This window comes from Leptodactylus fuscus, chromosome 6 (assembly GCF_031893055.1).
Source record: "Leptodactylus fuscus isolate aLepFus1 chromosome 6, aLepFus1.hap2, whole genome shotgun sequence".
NCBI lineage: Eukaryota > Metazoa > Chordata > Amphibia > Anura > Leptodactylidae > Leptodactylus > Leptodactylus fuscus.
The window spans coordinates 95,173,495-95,194,791 of NC_134270.1; the positions used below are offsets into that span (position 1 = coordinate 95,173,495).

The 21,297-nt window shown below is 45.3% G+C and overlaps 2 protein-coding genes across 2 annotated transcripts; one reads left to right on the plus strand and one right to left on the minus strand.

The window, feature by feature from the left end:
- Positions 1 to 4,185: 4,185 nt before the first annotated feature.
- LOC142210022 (SLC35A4 upstream open reading frame protein) lies at positions 4,186 to 4,492 on the minus strand (the record flags this gene model as incomplete). Its single annotated transcript, XM_075279052.1, has 1 exon — positions 4,186 to 4,492. A coding segment is annotated over one exon (204 nt), but the record flags the coding sequence as incomplete, so codon positions are not given.
- A 31-nt stretch (positions 4,493 to 4,523) lies between these two features.
- On the plus strand, positions 4,524 to 4,926 carry LOC142210023 (SLC35A4 upstream open reading frame protein-like; the record flags this gene model as incomplete). Its single annotated transcript, XM_075279053.1, has 1 exon — positions 4,524 to 4,926. A coding segment is annotated over one exon (300 nt), but the record flags the coding sequence as incomplete, so codon positions are not given.
- Positions 4,927 to 21,297: the final 16,371 nt, after the last annotated feature.

Below are 21,297 nucleotides of genomic sequence, written 5' to 3' on the forward strand. Positions count from 1 at the left end.
AGATTGTCTGGGAGTTCTGTTCTATCCTGCTCTATAAGCTGACGTTATAGGACTTGTAAAGTAACGTGTCTCCACACCCCAGCCCAGCACCACAGGAGTCCACATGAATTTACATTGTTTGTTTTTTAACCCATTTGTAAGATGACATCCACATCCATGACTCATAGGAGCCGCTGGCTGACTCATCCTGCACTGAGAGGCTATTCATCCTCAAGTATTCTGCCATCTGTAACACTATCGGTCTATCTGCTTCAGAAGGAAACCCAGGGAACAAGTTCATAGAAAGTCTGAAAACACTAAATTCTAAATATTTACTGTGTAACTTATGATAACATTACATTACACAAACGCATAGTAACAAGTAACAGGGTGTTTTACAGAGACTTCTATGATCTCATTCTAAGATCACAAAATTCTCATAACCTTAAAGGGGTTTTCCATGATTTTTTTTTTAAATTTATGGCCTATCCTTGGGATCATTCATATCTGATTGGTTGAGGACCAATGTACTGCCCCCACATAAATCAGATTTTCAGAACTTCCTCTAGTTAGTTTACTATACATTACAATCTGCCAGAAACAAATAGCTCTATATTCTGTATAGTAAATTCAATAGGAGCTGAGGCTTCTGGCCACCATACAGGGTGCACAGCTACCTGTTTGCACTGTATAATATGGGCATCCGTGAACAGCTGATACATACCTTGATCAACTGTCGATCCACTACCAATCAGATATTTAAGGACAGCTCCTTTAATAAGAGTATAATCAAGTCACAGACTAACCTTTTTCACTGCATGACCTCAAAACTCGCCTACATAATAGAATTGTTCAATCACAGAATAACCTACTGTGACCACACTGCCTTCAAATGAGAGAACACTTATGGATGACATAACAGCCTGTCACAGTCTATGTGACCTCACAGCCCTCACAATGTGACATCCCTGTTCAATCACAGAATTGCGTGCTATATAGGTTGTGTCATTGTCACCATCGGTGTCATTATCCTATCATAAACTGTCCTGCTCTCTTGTGTCCTCACTGCCATCACCTTTGACATCCATCTCCAATAACAGACTAACCTGTTATGTCCTCACTGTCCTTATCTGTGACATTGTTATATACTGTAAAAGACTAATCTTCTATATAGAATGTGTAACTTCACTGCCTTCATCCTGTAACATTACCATCCAATCATAGACTGTCTTGCTCTAAGTATGACTTCACTGACTTCACCTTTGACATCCCTGTTATGTAGGTGTGTGACCCAACTGTCTTCACCTGTGATACAATTTTATCACAGCCTAACCTGCTACATGGAACTTATTGGCCTCATTCTGTGACATCATCATTTATCTATTATTGAACACTTGATGATCACAATAGCTTGTTCCCTTAAGACTTCCCTCCCCTCCCCATCTTACCCCACCTCCATTTATACTGCTGGTGCTAGGACAGCAAGAATTCTGAGGGTCGCCATATTTTGTTAGTAAGACATTTCGGCATCTGACCAGGATATGATTGGCTTCATGTTCACAGACTTATTTGTTTTATCGAGCTGGAGAACGAGTAATGTTTTCCATATATCAGCTGCAGAAGATTCATATTTGACCTTGGATACAAATTTGATCTACTAAACTGTACTAAATATATCGAACATCAAACTCAGTATATAAGTAATAAACTACAGTGAAGGAAATAAGTATTTGATCTCTTGCTGATTTTGTAAGTTTGCTCACTGACAAAGACATGAACAGTCTATAATGTTATTGGTAGGTTAATTTTAACAGTGAGCGAGACAATATAAAAATAAAATCCAGAAAATCACATTGTATACATTTATTTGCATTTTCCATAGAGAAATACAGTAAGTATTTATCCCTCTGGCATAAAAGTCTTAATACTTGGTGGCAAAACCCTTGTTGGCGCACACAGCAGTCACAGGTTTTTTGTAGTTGATGATGAGATTTGTGCAGGAATTTTGGTCCACTCCTCTTTGCAGATCATGTCTAAAGAAGATATACTAGGAGTCCATAGCAGATAAGGAACAGAAGAAGAAAGAAGGAAGACTTCATAATCATAATCATTAGTTTTCTGTGCGGAGTGATCTTCGCTTGGTCTGATGTAGATTATGTAGCCTGATCGCGGTTGGAAGGAAGGACTTGCAATAGTGCTCCTTCTCACACTTGAGGTGAAGCAGATGGTCACTTACAGTGCTGCCAAGTGTCATCAAGGTCTCATACATGGGGTGGGATTTATTCTCCCGCATGGAGCTCACCATGGACAGTATCCTTCTATCATCCACCACCTGTAATGGGTCCAGGGGGCTCCCCAGGACAGAGCTAGCCCTCCTGATCAGCCTGTCAAGTCTATGAAAAGACCCCAGAGTATAATAATTGTTTATGGGTGTTCATTATGGGGCATAATACTGTGTGTAGGGGCCACTATGGGGCATAATACTATGTGTAGGGGCCACTATGGGGGATAAAACTGTGTGCAGGGGCCACTATGGGGGATAATATTGTGTGCAGGGGCCACTATGGGGGATAATACTGTGTATAGGGGCCACTATGGGGCATAATACTGTGTGTAGGGGCCACTATGGGGGGATAATACTGTGTGTAGGGGCCACTATGGGGGATAATACTGTGTGCAGGGGCCACTATGGGGGATAATACTGTGTGGTGGGGCCACTGAGGGACATAATAGTGTTTGCAGGGGCCACTAAGGGACATAATACTGTGTGCAGGGGCCACTATGGGGCATAATGCTGTGTGCAGGGGCCACTATGGGGCATAATAGAGTGCGCAGGAATGCGTAGGAGGGGGTCGGTCGAAGTCGTCAGTGTCGGTCGGGGGGGGGGGCCCATGTCAAAAGTTCGCCACGGAGCCACGCCATTCCTAGTTACGCCACTGATCAAGACCCCTTCAGAACTCAACTGGTCCCTTGAAAAATGGGTTTTGAAAATATTTTTAAAAATGTGGAAAATTACTGTTTGACTTGTAAACCTTATAATATTCGAACAAATTAAAGGGTGATTAAAGTTTGATTGCAACATAAAGCAGACATATGGTAAATTATATTTATTAAGTAATTTGGGTAGTATGACTTTCTATATGAAAGTTTGAAAACTGCATTTTTTTTCAAATTTTCACCAAATTTCCTATTTTTCATAATTAAAGACAAGTACAAAGTGTCAAGAAAAAATAATCTCAGAATCACTTTGATAAATTAAAGCGTCTCAAAGTTACTACCACATAAAGTGACACATGTCAGATTTGAAAAATGAGGCATGGTCCTTAAGGTACTTTTAGGCTGTGTCCTTAAGGGGTTAAAATAAAAATTGCACCCCGCATTTTGTAGCACAATTTCTCCTGAACACTACAATGCCCCATATATGCTGGTTTACTGATGTACGGGGACATGGCAGCGCTTGAAACGGAAAGAGGGCTATTTAGCTTTTGGAGGACAGATTTTACTGGATTATTTTTCAGGCACCATGTCTCACTTGCAGAGCTCCTAAGGTAACAGTGTAAATCCCCAAACAATGGCGTAACTACCACCATAGCAGCAGAGGCAGCTGCCACAGGGCCTGGGACATTAGGGGCCCGGTGACAGCTGCTACCGCTGCTATCATTATTCTCGGAGGTCTTTTCGGACCCCCGAGTATAATGATCGGGGCCCCCTGTTGGTGGAATACTTTCCACCAACAGGGGGCCCCAAAGCTGCAGCAACGGCTGACACACAGGAGCTGCGGGTCTGGCTCCTCTCAGCGCTTCAGGACGCTCTCCCTCTCTCCCCCTCTCTCCCCCTCCCTTTCTCTGCCTGTCCTCTGCCCACCAATAAAAAGAAAAGCAATAAAAAGAAAAGAGGCACCGAGCCGACCAATGTGTAGTAATAAGTTTAAGGACAAGGTAAGCTGACAAAAATTAGGCCGCTCACCTGACAGGGTTGTAAAGGATACAACAACCCTGATAGCATGAAGACAAATGATGGGAGCAGGTTTAGGTAGCACTGGTCACACGCCAGACGACGTCAAGAAATACCAATTAAAGACCATCCTCCACTGATATAGAGAAAGAAGACCGCGCTCACCCAGGGACCAACACAAACTTTATTAGCACAACGCGTTTCGAGCTGAAAAGCTCTTTGTCAAGTGCACAGAATTAACTGCAGATCCAGTTGCACACGTTGCAAGTGTTTACCCAGTATTTTGAAGAGTTCCAATAAAGCACTTAAAGCATTGAGGGAGCGATATATGGAGTGTCAGCACTTTCTTTCCAGTCTAATCTGGCCCTTTTCTTAAAGACTTAAGGTAGTCCTTGATTGTCTTTTCCACATTGGGTACTGCATAGGCTTGGGCAGCGTAAATTCCTGTACAAGTTCCTACCACAAAGCCAAGGAAAGCAGAAGCCCTGAGTTTGGAAACAATGTAGCCAGCTAAGAATCCCTTGAGAAATGGAGAGCTCAGAAGAGTGCCTTCCTGAGAAAAGTGCCTTCACTGTGTCTGTCACAGAGATACTGAGGGCTCCCCAAAACTAAAGGATCTTGCTTTTCTCAAAAATCAGTTAGAAACCCTGCAACGTAAATTGGAGAACGAAGTACAGGCTGGAGTTTCTCAGGAAGGCACTCTTCTGAGCTCTCCATTTCTCAAGGGATTCTTAGCTGGCTACATTGTTTCCAAACTCAGGGCTTCTGCTTTCCTTGGCTTTGTGGTAGGAACTTGTACAGGAATTTACGCTGCCCAAGCCTATGCAGTACCCAATGTGGAAAAGACAATCAAGGACTACCTTAAGTCTTTAAGAAAAGGGCCAGATTAGACTGGAAAGAAAGTGCTGACACTCCATATATCGCTCCCTCAATGCTTTAAGTGCTTTATTGGAACTCTTCAAAATACTGGGTAAACACTTGCAACGTGTGCAACTGGATCTGCAGTTAATTCTGTGCACTTGACAAAGAGCTTTTCAGCTCGAAACTATTTGTGCTAATAAAGTTTGTGTTGGTCCCTGGGTGAGCGCGGTCTTCTTTCTCTGCCCACCAATGAGAGGGCTGAGGAGAGCCCAGGAGGTGGGGCTTATCCCTGCCGAGCTCCTGCCGTCCTGCACTCAAGTGGAGAAAAAGAAGCTGCTCCAGGAAAATGAAACTAAAGAAAGAAAACAGGTACACAGGTACATACTGGGGTTACTATACTTATTAATATCAGGTACACAGGTACATACTGGGGTTACTATACTTATTAATATCAGGTACATACTGGGGTTACTATACTTATTAATATCAGGTAGACAGGTACATACTGGGGTTACTATACTTATTAATATCAGGTAGACAGGTACATACTGGGGTTACTATACTTATTAATATCAGGTACACAGGTACATACTGGGGTTACTATACTTATTAATATCAGGTACACAGGTACATACTGGGGTTACTATACTTATTAATATCACGTACACAGGACATACTGGGGTTACTATATTTATTAATATCAGGTACACAGGCACATACTGGGGTTACTATACTTATTAATATCAGGTACACAGGTACATACTGGGGTTACTATACTTATTAATATCAGGTTGTAACATCTCTGCCTGTTCGGGCCTCTGCGCCACCCTCTGCTCGCATGCTGCGGCGCCGGAGGCGTGTGCAGTTTGACAATTTGCTTAAAGTTTTTAGTTGCACTGTGTGAACACGGCTCTGTCCTTAATTGGATTTGCACCACACCCGTCTTCTGCCAAGGTTGCCTCTGTTCATTAAGTGGTTAATCTGTCTTGCCTGTGATTGACAGCTTTTCTTCCTGTCAGGTTCTGGGCGGGTTCTTCCTTCCCTATTTAGTCTTGGCTCACAGTCTCACTGGTGCCGGTTATTGCCCTTGCTTTCTGGTATCGCTTGCTGTTATTTACTTGTATGCTTATCCTTGACCTCTGGCTTTCCTACTGACTATTCTCTTGACTCCGATTTGGCACTGCATTGCTCTCTTGTTACCGAACCCTGGCTACCTGACCTCCCTTTGTTGTTGTACGTCTTGTCTGCGTTTTGTGTTTCACGTATTCAGGGAGGGATTGTCCTCGTGGTTGTCGCCTATCACCTAGGATAGGGTCTGGCAATAGGAAGGGAAAGCGGGGGGCTTCAGTTTAGGGCTCACTGTCCCTTGTGCCCCTCCCTCCAGGGTTCACCAGAAGCTTCTGGGGAATTATCATCTGGCTATTCCCTAACACAGGTACACAGGTACATACTGGGGTTACTATACTTATTACTATCAGGTACACAGGTACATACCGGGGTTACTATACTTATTAATATCAGGTACACAGGTACATACTGGGGTTACTATACTTATTAATATCAGGTACACAGGTACATACTGGGGTTACTATACTTATTAATATCAGGTACACAGGACATACTGGGGTTACTAGGCTTATTAATATCAGGTACATACTGGGTTACTATACTTATTAATATCAGGTACACAGGTACATACTGGGGTTACTATACTTATTAATATCAGGTACACAGGTACATACTGGGGTTACTATACTTATTAATATCAGGTACACAGGTACATACTGGGGTTACTATACTTATTAATATCAGGTACACAGGTACATACTGGGGTTACTATACTTATTAATATCAGGTACACAGGTACATACTGGGGTTACTATACTTATTAATATCAGGTACACAGGACATACTGGGGTTACTAGGCTTATTAATATCAGGTACATACTGGGGTTACTATACTTATTAATATCAGGTACACAGGTACATACTGGGGTTACTATACTTATTAATATCAGGTACACAGGTACATACTGGGGTTACTTATTAATATCAGGCATTTGGGGTGATTACTTTTGTTTTAGTAACTCCATGTGCCTCTTATTAATAGCAGTTAACATTATCATGTCCCTCACATTAACCCCTGTGTGCCTCACCATAAGAGTTACTGATATGTGAGACACATGGGGGTAATAATAATGAAGATACTTTATTATTACCTGCATGTCTCTCACATATCAGTAACTCTTATGTGAGGTACACAAGGGTTAATGTGAGGGACATGATGGGGTTAACTGCTATTAATATGAGGCACATGGAGTTACTAAATTGTAATGCACATGACCAGATTTTTTATCCACAATTGTCCTGGTATAGCGGTCAGCGGGTGACGTGACAGTATTTAGTCCTGTAGGGGCCACTATGGGACATAATACTGTGTGCAGGGGCCACTATGGGGGATAATACTGTGTGCAGGGCCACTAAGGGACATAATACTGTGTGCAGGGGCCACTATGGGGGATAATACCGTGTGCAGGGCCACTAAGGGACATAATACTGTGTGCAGGGGCCTCTAAGAGACATAATACTGTGTGCAGGGGCCATTATGGGGCATAATACTGTGTGCAGGTTCAACTATTGGTCATAATAGAGCGTGCAGGAATGTGTAGGAGGGACTCGGTCGAGATCTTCGGTGTCGGGGGGGCCCCATGTCAAAAGTTCGCCATGGGGCCCCGCCATTCCTAGTTATGCCACTGTCCCCAAAATATTACCATATTTTGTAAACTAGAGCCCTCAAGGAATGTATCAAGGGGTATAGTGAAACCAGATTACCCAGAAGAAACCCACAGGGAGAACATACAAGATCATTACACATGTTGTCTTTGGTCGGATTCAAAAGACTCCAGCACAGCAAGGCTGCAGTGCTAACCATTGAACCTCTCTGTTACATTTATGGAGGTCCACCTCTGGGACCTAGCATATGAAGAGATGGCATTTTGTTCTATAAATTGCTGGGCATATAAATTAGTGTGGGCCTCATAAAATCTATTAAAATCATCAGAGAAAAGGATTTAGAAAAAGTCAATTTCTCTGAAGTTTTCAGTCTCAATTTGTATTCCTGACCTGCCCACAAAGTCAGGAAGCTGAGGCTGATAGTTTTCAGGTGGTGGAGCCCACATTGGGTTGGCAATTGCAGATGCCTGCTCAGCGATTGTTCTGGGGCGCCTTCTTTCTGGTCAGTTGTCATTGGATGATGAGGAGAGTAAAGAGTAAAAATAGAGAAATGAGGCTAATTCCTCTTCTCCATCCGTAGCCATATCTGAGTCATTGAGAGAGACAGAGAGCGGTACATCGAAGAATGGAGAAGCGCAATAAATAACTCCAAGAAACTCACTGTGTACCAGTCACTGCAGAGGGACTACACCATGGCCACCTACCTGGAGAGAATACGTCACCCCAAACACAGAAAGAGACCCTGAGCCGGTACAGACTGAGCGCCCACAACTGGAGATGGAGACGGGGCGACACAGGCAGACGTACAAGCCACGGGAGAACAGACTGTGCCAGCACTGTGACCAGGGGGCCCTAGAAGACGAGACCCACTTCCTGCTACACTGCACCAAATACTCAGCTGTGAGGGACGTCTACTACCAAAGACTCTCTGCCCACATCCCAGACTTCATATCTGCAGACGAGAAGAGGAAACTCTACATCCTACTGGGAGAAGAAGAGGCCACTGTGGAGATCGCTGCCCAATATGTGTCCAGCTGTCACTAAACAAGAGGAAGATGAGACTCCATGGACTGTTATACCCCAAACCACCCACCCCACCCCATACTCTCCCCCTTGACTCCAACCCCCCCTCCACCCACTTTACTAGCTTTGGCAATGCCAAATATCCATTCGGACATGCCAATAAAGCCTATTTGATTTGATTTATCTGTATCAAAGGCCAATGGGGCATATAGCTCTTCTACTGAATACATTATTTATGAGTTTTAGGACATATTGTACAGGTGTTATCCTTTTACAAATATATTGAAACTTTATTGAAAATGTAGGGTGTATGTTATTTTTTTTAACACATGTATATATGTAAAAAAGTTATTAACCAGAAAAAAAGAGATAGAAAGGAACTACAATAAATTTACTTATATATAAGACCTTGTCCTAAAAGCTAACTAAAATTTTTCTATAGAGACATCTATCTGTATGTAGCATTTCTAACTAAATCTAACTAAATTTAGATTATTAACCTCCTCCCTCCGGTGGAATCTTTCGATGTTTGTTTTAACCCCCTGCCTTCCAAAACCCATAACCTTTTTATTTTTCTGTTTACAGAGACGTGTGAGGGCTTAGTTTATGCAGGACAAATTGTACTTTGTAATGGTATCAATTAAAATTTTCTGCAACATACTGGGAAGCTGTAAAAAATGGGGGGAAATGAGAGAAAAACGGCATTAATACACCTTTCTTTTAGGTTTTTTTTTTACAGCATTCACTGTGCAGTTAAAATGTGTTCTTGTGTTCTATAAGTTTGTACATTTCTGGGGATACCAGATTTATATTCTATCACATTATTAAATTTATTGAGATGCGCTAATATATATATATATATATATATATATATATATATATATATATATATATATATAAATTTTAAGAGCTGCCATATTTGAACACTTGTAACTTTTTTATAGTTCTGTGTATGGGGATGAAAAATGCATCTTTTTTGTGGGGTCAGGTGTACTTTTTAGTAATACCATTTTGGGGAACTGCCTGATTGGTTTTTATTAAAATTTTTAAGGCAGAGAAATAGCAAAAAAAACGGCAGTTTGACTCTTTTAATGTTTTTTTTTTTTTTTTTCCAGTATTTTGCTGTTTGGGAAAAAAAATAATATATATATATATATATATTTTATGTAGATTGTGAGCCTCACATAGGGATCACAATGTACATTTTTTTTTCCTGACAGTATGGTTTTTTTTGTAGAATGGGAGGAAATCCACACAAACATGAGGAGAACAAACAAACTCTTTGCATATGTTATTCCTGGCAGGATTCAAACCCAGAACTTCAGCGCTGCAAGGCTGAAGTGCTAACCACTGAGCCACCGTGTTGCCCCTGGAGAAATATCTTTATGTTTTTGCTGTTCGACAGTAATTGACGTTATGCACTTGTATTTACCCACACCTTCCAACCATGCAGTAGGACAGTCCCGGATTCAGGAGGTATGTCCCAGTATGTTCCAGGTGAGTTAAATACAATGATGAAGGAGAGGGACTTCATACTGTGAGGCAGTTAGAAAGAAACATTATAATGTGGGGTCAATTTTGCCACATACTGTCCCTTTTTCTGTCTTTGAAACTTGGGAGGTATGCTTACCGGCTGACACAGATCATTGGATCTGTGTTAGCAAGCTGCTATTGGACAATCAGATTTAATCATCTGATAGCAGAGATCGGCATTGTGGGAGGAGGGCGTCCCGAGTTCCCCCTGGATATGGCCCCTGATTTGTCTACCGTGGCTAGTAAATGCCGCACTGGACTAGTATGGTGTGTATGGTGTGTCTTCCACACAGTAATAGTATGACGCGTACCGATAAGGGTATAAAGTGAGTTTGTCAGCAGGAAAATTGGTATCAAACTAATGACAGTACCTTGTACTTTGTTTAAAATACATCATTTTGTTAGTAATTAGAGATGAGTGAACACTAAAATGTTCGAGGTTCGAAATTCGAATCGAACAGCCGCTCACTGTTCGTGTGTTCGAACGGGTTTCGAACCCCATTATAGTCTATGGGGAACATATACTCGTTAAGGGGGAAACCCAAATCTGTGTCTGGAGGGTCACCAAGTCCACTATGACACCCCAGGAAATGATGCCAACACCTCTGGAATGACACTGGGACAGCAGGGGAAGCATGTCTGGGGGCATCTAACACACCAAAGACCCTCTATTACCCCAACATCACAGCCTAACAACTACACACTTTACACACTCAATACCACCTCTCTGACAGTAGGAAAACACCTTGAAACATGTGTATTTGGCACTTGCAGTGAGGAGAGCTTGTCACCAGCAGTGAATTTGGCCCTTGTAGTAAGTTGAGGTTGGCACCAACATTTGTTTTGAAAATCAGGGTGGATTGAGCCTCTAACCAGCAGAGTTGGGGCAAATTCATGGTGGAGGGAGCCTCTAAACACCCCAGTTTGGACCAATTCATGGTGGAGGGAGCCTCTAAAAACCCCAGTTTGGACTAATTCATGGTGGAGAGAGCCTCTAAAAACCCCAGTTTGGACCAATTCATGGTGGAGGGAGCCTCTAAACAGCCCAGTTTGGACCAATTCATGGTGGAGGGAGCCTCTAAAAACCCCAGTTTGGACCAATTCATGGTGGAGGGAGCCTCTAAACAGCCCAGTTTGGACCAATTCATGGTGGAGGGAGCCTCTAAACAGCCCAGTTTGGACCAAATCATGGTGGAGGGAGCCTCTAACCAGCCCAGTTTGGACCAATTCATGGTGGAGGGAGCCTCTAAAAACCCCAGTTTGGCCAAATTCATGGTGGAGGGAGCCTCTAAACAGCCCAGTTTGGGCAAATTCATGGTGGAGGGAGCCTCTAAAAACCCCAGTTTGGACCAATTCATGGTGGAGGGAGCCTCTAAAAACCCCAGTTTGGACCAATTCATGGTGGAGGGAGTCTCTAAAAACCCCAGTTTGGACCAATTCATGGTGGAGGGAGCCTCTAAAAAACCCAGTTTGGACCAATTCATGGTGGAGGGAGCCTCTAAAAACCCCAGTTTGGACCAATTCATAGTGGAGGGAGCCTCTAACCAGCCCAGTTTGGACCAATTCATGGTGGAGGGAGCCTCTAAAAAACCCAGTTTGGACCAATTCATGGTGGAGGGAGCCTCTAAAAACCCCAGTTTGGACCAATTCATGGTGGAGGGAGCCTCTAAAAAACCCAGTTTGGGCAAATTCATGGTGGAGGGAGCCTCTAAACAGCCCAGTTTGGGCAAATTCATGGTGGAGGGAGCCTCTAAAAACCCCAGTTTGGACCAATTCATGGTGGAGGGAGCCTCTAACCAGCCCAGTTTGGACCAATTCATGGTGGAGGGAGCCTCTAAAAACCCCAGTTTGGACCAATTCATGGTGGAGGGAGCCTCTAAACAGCCCAGTTTGGGCAAATTCATGGTGGAGGGAGCCTCTAAAAACCCCAGTTTGGACCAATTCATGGTGGAGGGAGCCTCTAAAAACCCCAGTTTGGACCAATTCATGGTGGAGGGAGCCTCTAACCAGCCCAGTTTGGACCAATTCATGGTGGAGGGAGCCTCTAAAAACCCCAGTTTGGACCAATTCATGGTGGAGGGAGCCTCTAACAAGCCCAGTTTGGGCAAATTCATGGTGGAGGGAGCCTCTAAAAACCCCAGTTTGGACCAATTCATGGTGGAGGGAGCCTCTAACCAGCCCAGTTTGGACCAATTCATGGTGGAGGGAGCCTCTAAAAACCCCAGTTTGGACCAATTCATGGTAGAGGGAGCCTCTAAAAAACCCAGTTTGGACCAATTCATGGTGGAGGGAGCCTCTAAAAACCCCAGTTTGGACCAATTCATGGTGGAGGGAGCCTCTAAAAAACCCAGTTTGGACCAATTCATGGTGGAGGGAGCCTCTAAAAACCCCAGTTTGGACCAATTCATGGTGGAGGGAGCCTCTAACCAGCCCAGTTTGGGCAAATTCATGGTGGAGGGAGCCTCTAAAAACCCCAGTTTGGACCAATTCATGGTGGAGGGAGCCTCTAAAAACCCCAATTTGGACCAATTCATGGTGGAGGGAGCCTCTAACCAGCCCAGTTTGGGCAAATTCATGGTGGAGGGAGCCTCTAAAAACCCCAGTTTGGACCAATTCATGGTGGAGGGAGCCTCTAACCAGCCCAGTTTGGGCAAATTCATGGTGGAGGGAGCCTCTAAAAACCCCAGTTTGGACCAATTCATGGTGGAGGGAGCCTCTAAAAACCCCAGTTTGGACCAATTCATGGTGGAGGGAGCCTCTAAAAACCTCAGTTTGGACCAATTCATGGTGGAGGGAGCCTCTAACCAGCCCAGTTTGGACCAATTCATGGTGGAGGGAGCCTCTAAAAAACCCAGTTTGGACCAATTCATGGTGGAGGGAGCCTCTAAACAGCCCAGTTTGGGCAAATTCATGGTGGAGGGAGCCTCTAAAAACCCCAGTTTGGACCAATTCATGGTGGAGGGAGCCTCTAAAAACCCCAGTTTGGACCAATTCATGGTGGAGGGAGCCTCTAACCAGCCCAGTTTGGACCAATTCATGGTGGAGGGAGCCTCTAAAAACCCCAGTTTGGACCAATTCATGGTGGAGGGAGCCTCTAAAAACCCCAGTTTGGACCAATTCATGGAGGAGGGAGCCTCTAAAAACCTCAGTTTGGACCAATTCATGGTGGAGGGAGCCTCTAACCAGCCCAGTTTGGACCAATTCATGGTGGAGGGAGCCTCTAAAAAACCCAGTTTGGACCAATTCATGGTGGAGGGAGCCTCTAAAACCCCCAGTTTGGACCAATTCATGGTGGAGGGAGCCTCTAACCAGCCCAGTTTGGGCAAATTCATGGTGGAGGGAGCCTCTAAAAACCCCAGTTTGGACCAAATCATGGTGGAGGGAGCCTCTAACCAGCCCAGTTTGGACCAATTCATGGTGGAGGGAGCCTCTAAAAACCCCAGTTTGGACCAATTCATGGTGGAGGGAGCCTCTAAACAGCCCAGTTTGGGCAAATTCATGGTGGAGGGAGCCTCTAAAAACCCCAGTTTGGACCAATTCATGGTGGAGGGAGCCTCTAAAAACCCCAGTTTGGACCAAGTCATGGTGGAGGGAGCCTCTAACCAGCCCAGTTTGGACCAATTCATGGTGGAGGGAGCCTCTAAAACCCCCAGTTTGGACCAATTCATGGTGGAGGGAGCCTCTAAAAACCCCAGTTTGGACCAATTCATGGTGGAGGGAGCCTCTAAAAACCCCAGTTTGGACCAATTCATGGTGGAGGGAGCCTCTAAACAGCCAAGTTTTGAGAAATTCATGGTGGAGGGAGCCTCTAAAAACCCCAGTTTGGGCAAATTCATGGTGGAGGGAGCCTCTAACCAGCAGAGTTGTGGGAAATCAGGGTGGAGGGAGCCTCTAACCAGCAGAGTTGTGGGAAATCAGGGTGGAGGGAGCCTCTAACCAGCAGAGTTATGGGAAAGCAGGGTGGAGGGAGCCTCTAACCAGCAGAGTTGGGGGAAATCAGGGTGGAGGGAGCCTCTAACCAGCAGAGTTGTGGGAAATCAGGGTGGAGGGAGCCTCTAACCAGCAGAGTTGTGGGAAAGCAGGGTGGAGGGAGTCTCTAACCAGCAGAGTTGGGGGAAATCAGGGTGGAGGGAGCCTCTAACCAGCAGAGTTGTGAGACATCAGGGTGGAGGGAGCCTCTAACCAGCAAAGTTGTGGGAAAGCAGGGTGGAGGGAGCCTCTAACCAGCAGAGTTGGGGGAAATCAGGGTGGAGGGAGCCTCTAACCAGCAGAGTTGGTGGAAATCAGGGTGGAGGGAGCCTCTAACCAGCAGAGTTGGGGGAAATCAGGGTGGAGGGAGCCTAGTATTAGCAGAATTGTGCAACACTTATGGTGGATGAGTATGAGGATGCGGAGGAATTGGAGAGGTTGAGTACAGACATGGAGTTTCATGTTGGGGTGCTTTACACAGGTGGGCACAAAAATGAAGGCTCTATCCAGTGGTGGTTCATTTTTATCAAAGTGAGCCGGTCGGCACTCTCAGCTGACAGACGGGTGCGCTTGTCAGTGATGATGCCACCGGCTGCACTGAACACCCTCTCAGATAGGACGCTGGCGGCAGGACAGGACAGCACCTCCAAGGCATATAGGGCAAGTTCAAGCCACAGGTCCAACTTCGACACCCAATACGTGTAGGGCGCAGAGGGGTCGGAGAGGACAGGGCTGTGGTCGGAAAGGTATTCCCGCAACATGCGCCTATACTTCTCACGCCTGGTGACACTAGGACCCTCCGTTGCGGCACTTTGGCGAGGGGGTGCCATCAAGGTGTCCCAGACCTTAGACAGTGTGCCCCTCGTTTGTGTGGACCGGTGAGAACTTGGTCGCCTACTGGAGGAACTGCCCTCCCTGCCGCCAACGTCACATGCTGGAAACATCTCCATCATATTCTGCACCAATTGCTTGTGGCAAGCATTGAAGCGATTGGCCCTCCCCTCTACCGGAATAAAAGAGGAGATGTTATTTTTATACCGGGGGTCAAGGATAGCAAAGATCCAGTACTGGTTGTCCGCCATGATTTTGACAATACGCTTGTCGGTTGTAAAGCACCCCAACATGAACTCAGCCATGTCTGCCACAGTGTTAGTTGGCATGACTCCTCTGGCCCCACCGGAAAGTTCAATCTCCATTTCCTCCTCATCCTCCATGTCTACCCATCCGCGCTGCAACAATGGGATGATTCGAAGTTGCCCGGAAGCCTCCTCCTCCTCCTCCATTAAACGCGATGAAGTGGACAGATGTGTGGACCTACTCTCCAGCTGTGACGGATCGGATGCTATCCCTGACTCCTCTGTGTGATCTGAGTTATCCCTGATGTCAATCAGGGATTCTCTCAGAACACACAAGAGCGGGATTGTAAGGCTCACCATCGCATCCTCAGAGCTCACCCTCCTTGTGGACTCCTCAAACACCCGTAGGATGTCACAAAGGTCTCTCATCCATGGCCACTCATGGATGAGAAACTGAGGCAGCTGACTTTGTGGCACCCTAGGGTTTTGTAGCTGGTATTCCATCAAAGGTCTCTGCTGCTCAACCACTCTATTCAACATCTGAAACGTTGAGTTCCAGCGTGTGGGGACGTCGCACAAAAGCCGGTGTTGTGGCACATGCAGGCGTTGCTGGAGAGATTTTAAGCTAGCAGCGGCTACTGTCGACTTGCGAAACTGGGCGCACATGCGCCGCACTTTCACCAGTAGCTCTGGAACATTGGGGTAGCTCTTTAGGAAACGTTGCACCACTAGGTTGAAGACGTGGGCAAGGCATGGAACATGTTGGAGTCCGGCAAGCTCCAGAGCTGCTACCAGATTCCGGCCGTTATCACAAACGACCATGCCTGGGCCCAGGTGCAGCGGCTCAAACCATATTGCCGTCTCATCGAGGAGGGCATCCCTCACCTCGGAGGCAGTGTGCTGTCTGTCCCCCAAGCTGATCAGCTTCAGCACGGCCTGCTGACGTCTACCAACGCCAGTGCTGCAACGTTTCCAACTCGTAGCTGGGGTCAATCTAACAGCGGAGGAGGAGGCGGTGGCGGAGGAGGAGGCGGTGGCGGAGGAGGAGGCGGTGGAGGAGGAGGAGGAGGAGGGGGGTGTTCTTCTCGTGTCCCTGCCAGGAATGTTAGGCGGGGAGACGAGGTACACCGGGCCAGTTTGGGAAGCAGTCCCAGCCTCAACTACATTCACCCAGTGTGCCGTCAGTGAAATGTAGCGTCCCTGTCCGCATGCACTTGTCCACGCGTCGGTGGTCAAGTGGACCTTTGTGCAAAGCGCGGAACTAAGGGCCCGCCTGATGTTGAGTGACACGTGCTGGTGCAAGGTGGGGATGGCACACCGGGAGAAGTAGTGACGGCTAGGGACGGCATAGCGAGGTGCCGCAGTTGCCATCAGGTCCAGGAAGGCGGGAGTTTCAACAAGCCGGAACGCCAACATCTCCTGGGCCAGCAGTTTAGCGATGTTGGCGTTCAAGGCTTGCGCGTGTGGGTGGTTAGCAGTGTATTTCTGCCGCCGCTCCAATGTCTGAGAGATGGTGGGTTGTTGTAAAGAAGCGCCTGATGGTGCCTTTGATGGTGCAGGAGAAGGAGATAAGACAGGAACAGGGGAGGATGAGGAAGAAGTCAACAAAGTGGCAGGGGCAGATGAAGTGGTGTCCTGGCTCGTCCTCTGGAGTGCATCGCCAGCACAGTGGCAGTGGCAGAGGCAGTGGCAGAGGCAGTGGCAGTGGCGTGAACGGCAGGCGGCCTTTGTCCTGCCGTTGCTGCCTGCCACTGATTCCAGTGCTTGGATTCCAAATGACGGCGCATTGAAGTGGTGGACAGGTTGCTCTTCTCAGAGCCCCTAATCAATTTCGAGAGGCAAATTGTGCAGACAACACTATATCTGTCCTCGGCGCATTCCTTGAAAAAACTCCACACCTTCGAGAAACGTGCCCTCGAGGTGGGAGTTTTTCGGGGCTGGGTAGATTCCGGGTGTGGCCTGGCTTCGCCTAAGCTGCTGACCTCTGCCTCTGCCTCTAGCTACCCTTTTTGGTGCTGCACCTGCCTCAACATCCACACTACTTTCCCCGCTTGACATCCCCCCTGTCCAGGTCGGGTCAGTGTCCTCATCATCCACCACTTCCTCTTCCAACTCCTGTCTCATCTCCTCCTCCCGCACAATGCGCAGGTCAACTGGATGCCCTGACGGCAACTGCGTCACATCATCGTCGATGAGGGTGGGTTGCTGGTCATCCACCACCAAATCGAACGGAGATGGAGGAGACTCTAGTGTTTGAGCATCTGGACACAGATGCTCCTCTGTTAGGTTCGTGGAATCGTGACGTGGAGAGGCAGGTTGAGGGACAATGAAAGGAGCGGAGAACAGCTCTGGGGAGCAGGGACAGTTTGGGTTATTGTTCTGTAAAGCTTCGGAATTTTGGGAGGAAGGAAGACAAGACTGTTGGGTAATAGGAGGAGAGGAGGCAGAGTCTGACTGGCTGCTGGACAATGTGCTGTAAGCGTTCTCTGACAGCCATTGCAAGACCTGTTCCTGGTTCTCGGGCCTACTAAGGTTTGTACCCTGCAGTTTAGTTAATGTGGCAAGCAACCCTGGCACTGTGGAGTGGCGCAATGCTTGCTGCCCCACAGGAGTAGGCACGGGACGCCCTGTGGCTTCACTGCTACCTTGCTCCCCAGAACCATTCCCCCGACCTCGCCCACGGCCTCGTCCACGTCCCTTTCCGGGAGCCTTGCGCATTTTGAATTCCTAGTTAGAAATTGGCACTGTATACCAGTAGTAAAAATTGTGGGTGCACGTAACCCCAATATATTCTTTGAATTCCCAGTCAGACACTGGCACTATATGGCAGTAGCAAGAAATGAGGGTATTTGTATTCCCAATATACTCTTTGAATTCCCAGTCAGACAATGGCACTGTATACCAGTAGTAAAAATTGTGGGTGCACGTAACCCCAATATATTCTTTGAATTACCAGTCAGAAACTGGCACTATATGGCAGTAGCAAGAAATGAGGGTATTTGTATTCCCAATATACTCTTTGAATTCCCAGTCAGACAATGGCACTGTATACCAGTAGTAAAAATTGTGGGTGCACGTAACCCCAATATATTCTTTGAATTACCAGTCAGACACTGGCACTATATGGCAGTAGCAAGAAATGAGGGTATTTGTATTCCCAATATACTCTTTGAATTCCCAGTCAGACAATGGCACTGTATACCAGTAGTAAAAATTGTGGGTGCACGTAACCCCAATATATTCTTTGAATTCCCAGTCAGACAATGGCACTGTATACCAGTAGTAAAAATTGTGGGTGCACGTAACCCCAATATATTCTTTGAATTCCCAGTCAGAAACTGGCACTATATGGCAGTAGCAAGAAATGAGGGTATTTGTATTCCCAATATACTCTTTGAATTCCCAGTCAGACAATGGCACTGTATACCAGTAGTAAAAATTGTGGGTGCACGTAACCCCAATATATTCTTTGAATTCCCAGTCAGAAACTGGCACTATATGGCAGTAGCAAGAAATGAGGGTATTTGTATTCCCAATATACTCTTTGAATTCCCAGTCAGACAATGGCACTGTATACCAGTAGTAAAAATTGTGGGTGCACGTAACCCCAATATATTCTTTGAATTACCAGTCAGAAACTGGCACTATATGGCAGTAGCAAGAAATGAGGGTATTTATAACCCCAATATATTCTTTGAATTCCCAGTCAGACAATGGCACTGTATACCAGTAGTAAAAATTGTGGGTGCACGTAACCCCAATATATTCTTTGAATTACCAGTCAGAAACTGGCACTATATGGCAGTAGCAAGAAATGAGGGTATTTGTATTCCCAATATACTCTTTGAATTCCCAGTCAGACAATGGCCCTGTATACCAGTAGTAAAAATTGTGGGTGCACGTAACCCCAATATATTCTTTGAATTACCAGTCAGACACTGGCACTATATGGCAGTAGCAAGAAATGAGGGTATTTGTATTCCCAATATACTCTTTGAATTCCCAGTCAGACAATGGCACTGTATACCAGTAGTAAAAATTGTGGGTGCACGTAACCCCAATATATTCTTTGAATTCCCAGTCAGACAATGGCACTGTATACCAGTAGTAAAAATTGTGGGTGCACGTAACCCCAATATATTCTTTGAATTCCCAGTCAGAAACTGGCACTATATGGCAGTAGCAAGAAATGAGGGTATTTGTATTCCCAATATACTCTTTGAATTCCCAGTCAGACAATGGCACTGTATACCAGTAGTAAAAATTGTGGGTGCATGTAACCCCAATATATTCTTTGAATTCCCAGTCAGAAACTGGCACTATATGGCAGTAGCAAGAAATGAGGGTATTTGTATTCCCAATATACTCTTTGAATTCCCAGTCAGACAATGGCACTGTATACCAGTAGTAAAAATTGTGGGTGCACGTAACCCCAATATATTCTTTGAATTACCAGTCAGACAATGGCACTGTATACCAGTAGTAAAAATTGTGGGTGCACGTAACCCCAATATATTCTTTGAATTACCAGTCAGAAACTGGCACTATATGGCAGTAGCAAGAAATGAGGGTATTTATAACCCCAATATATTCTTTGAATTCCCAGTCAGACAATGGCACTGTATACCAGTAGTAAAAATTGTGGGTGCACGTAACCCCAATATATTCTTTGAATTACCAGTCAGAAACTGGCACTATATGGCAGTAGCAAGAAATGAGGGTATTTGTATTCCCAATATACTCTTTGAATTCCCAGTCAGACAATGGCACTGTATACCAGTAGTAAAAATTGTGGGTGCACGTAACCCCAATATATTCTTTGAATTCCCAGTCAGACAATGGCACTATATGGCAGTAGCAAGAAATGAGGGTATTTATAACCCCAATATATTCTTTGAATTCCCAGTCAGACAATGGCACTGTATACCAGTAGTATAAATTGTGGGTGCACGTAACCCCAATATATTCTTTGAATTCCCAGTCAGACAATGGCACTGTATACCAGTAGTAAAAATTGTGGGTGCACGTAACCCCAATATATTCTTTGAATTCCCAGTCAGAAACTGGCACTATATGGCAGTAGCAAGAAATGAGGGTATTTGTATTCCCAATATACTCTTTGAATTCCCAGTCAGACAATGGCACTGTATACCAGTAGTAAAAATTGTGGGTGCACGTAACCCCAATATATTCTTTGAATTACCAGTCAGAAACTGGCACTATATGGCAGTAGCAAGAAATGAGGGTATTTATAACCCCAATATATTCTTTGAATTCCCAGTCAGACAATGGCACTGTATACCAGTAGTAAAAATTGTGGGTGCACGTAACCCCAATATATTCTTTGAATTACCAGTCAGACAATGGCACTGTATACCAGTAGTAAAAATTGTGGGTGCACGTAACCCCAATATATTCTTTGAATTACCAGTCAGAAACTGGCACTATATGGCAGTAGCAAGAAATGAGGGTATTTGTATTCCCAATATACTCTTTGAATTCCCAGTCAGACAATGGCACTGTATACCAGTAGTAAAAATTGTGGGTGCACGTAACCCCAATATATTCTTTGAATTACCAGTCAGACACTGGCACTATATGGCAGTAGCAAGAAATGAGGGTATTTGTATTCCCAATATACTCTTTGAATTCCCAGTCAGACAATGGCACTGTATACCAGTAGTAAAAATTGTGGGTGCACGTAACCCCAATATATTCTTTGAATTCCCAGTCAGACAATGGCACTGTATACCAGTAGTAAAAATTGTGGGTGCACGTAACCCCAATATATTCTTTGAATTCCCAGTCAGAAACTGGCACTATATGGCAGTAGCAAGAAATGAGGGTATTTGTATTCCCAATATACTCTTTGAATTCCCAGTCAGACAATGGCACTGTATACCAGTAGTAAAAATTGTGGGTGCACGTAACCCCAATATATTCTTTGAATTCCCAGTCAGAAACTGGCACTATATGGCAGTAGCAAGAAATGAGGGTATTTGTATTCCCAATATACTCTTTGAATTCCCAGTCAGACAATGGCACTGTATACCAGTAGTAAAAATTGTGGGTGCACGTAACCCCAATATATTCTTTGAATTACCAGTCAGAAACTGGCACTATATGGCAGTAGCAAGAAATGAGGGTATTTATAACCCCAATATATTCT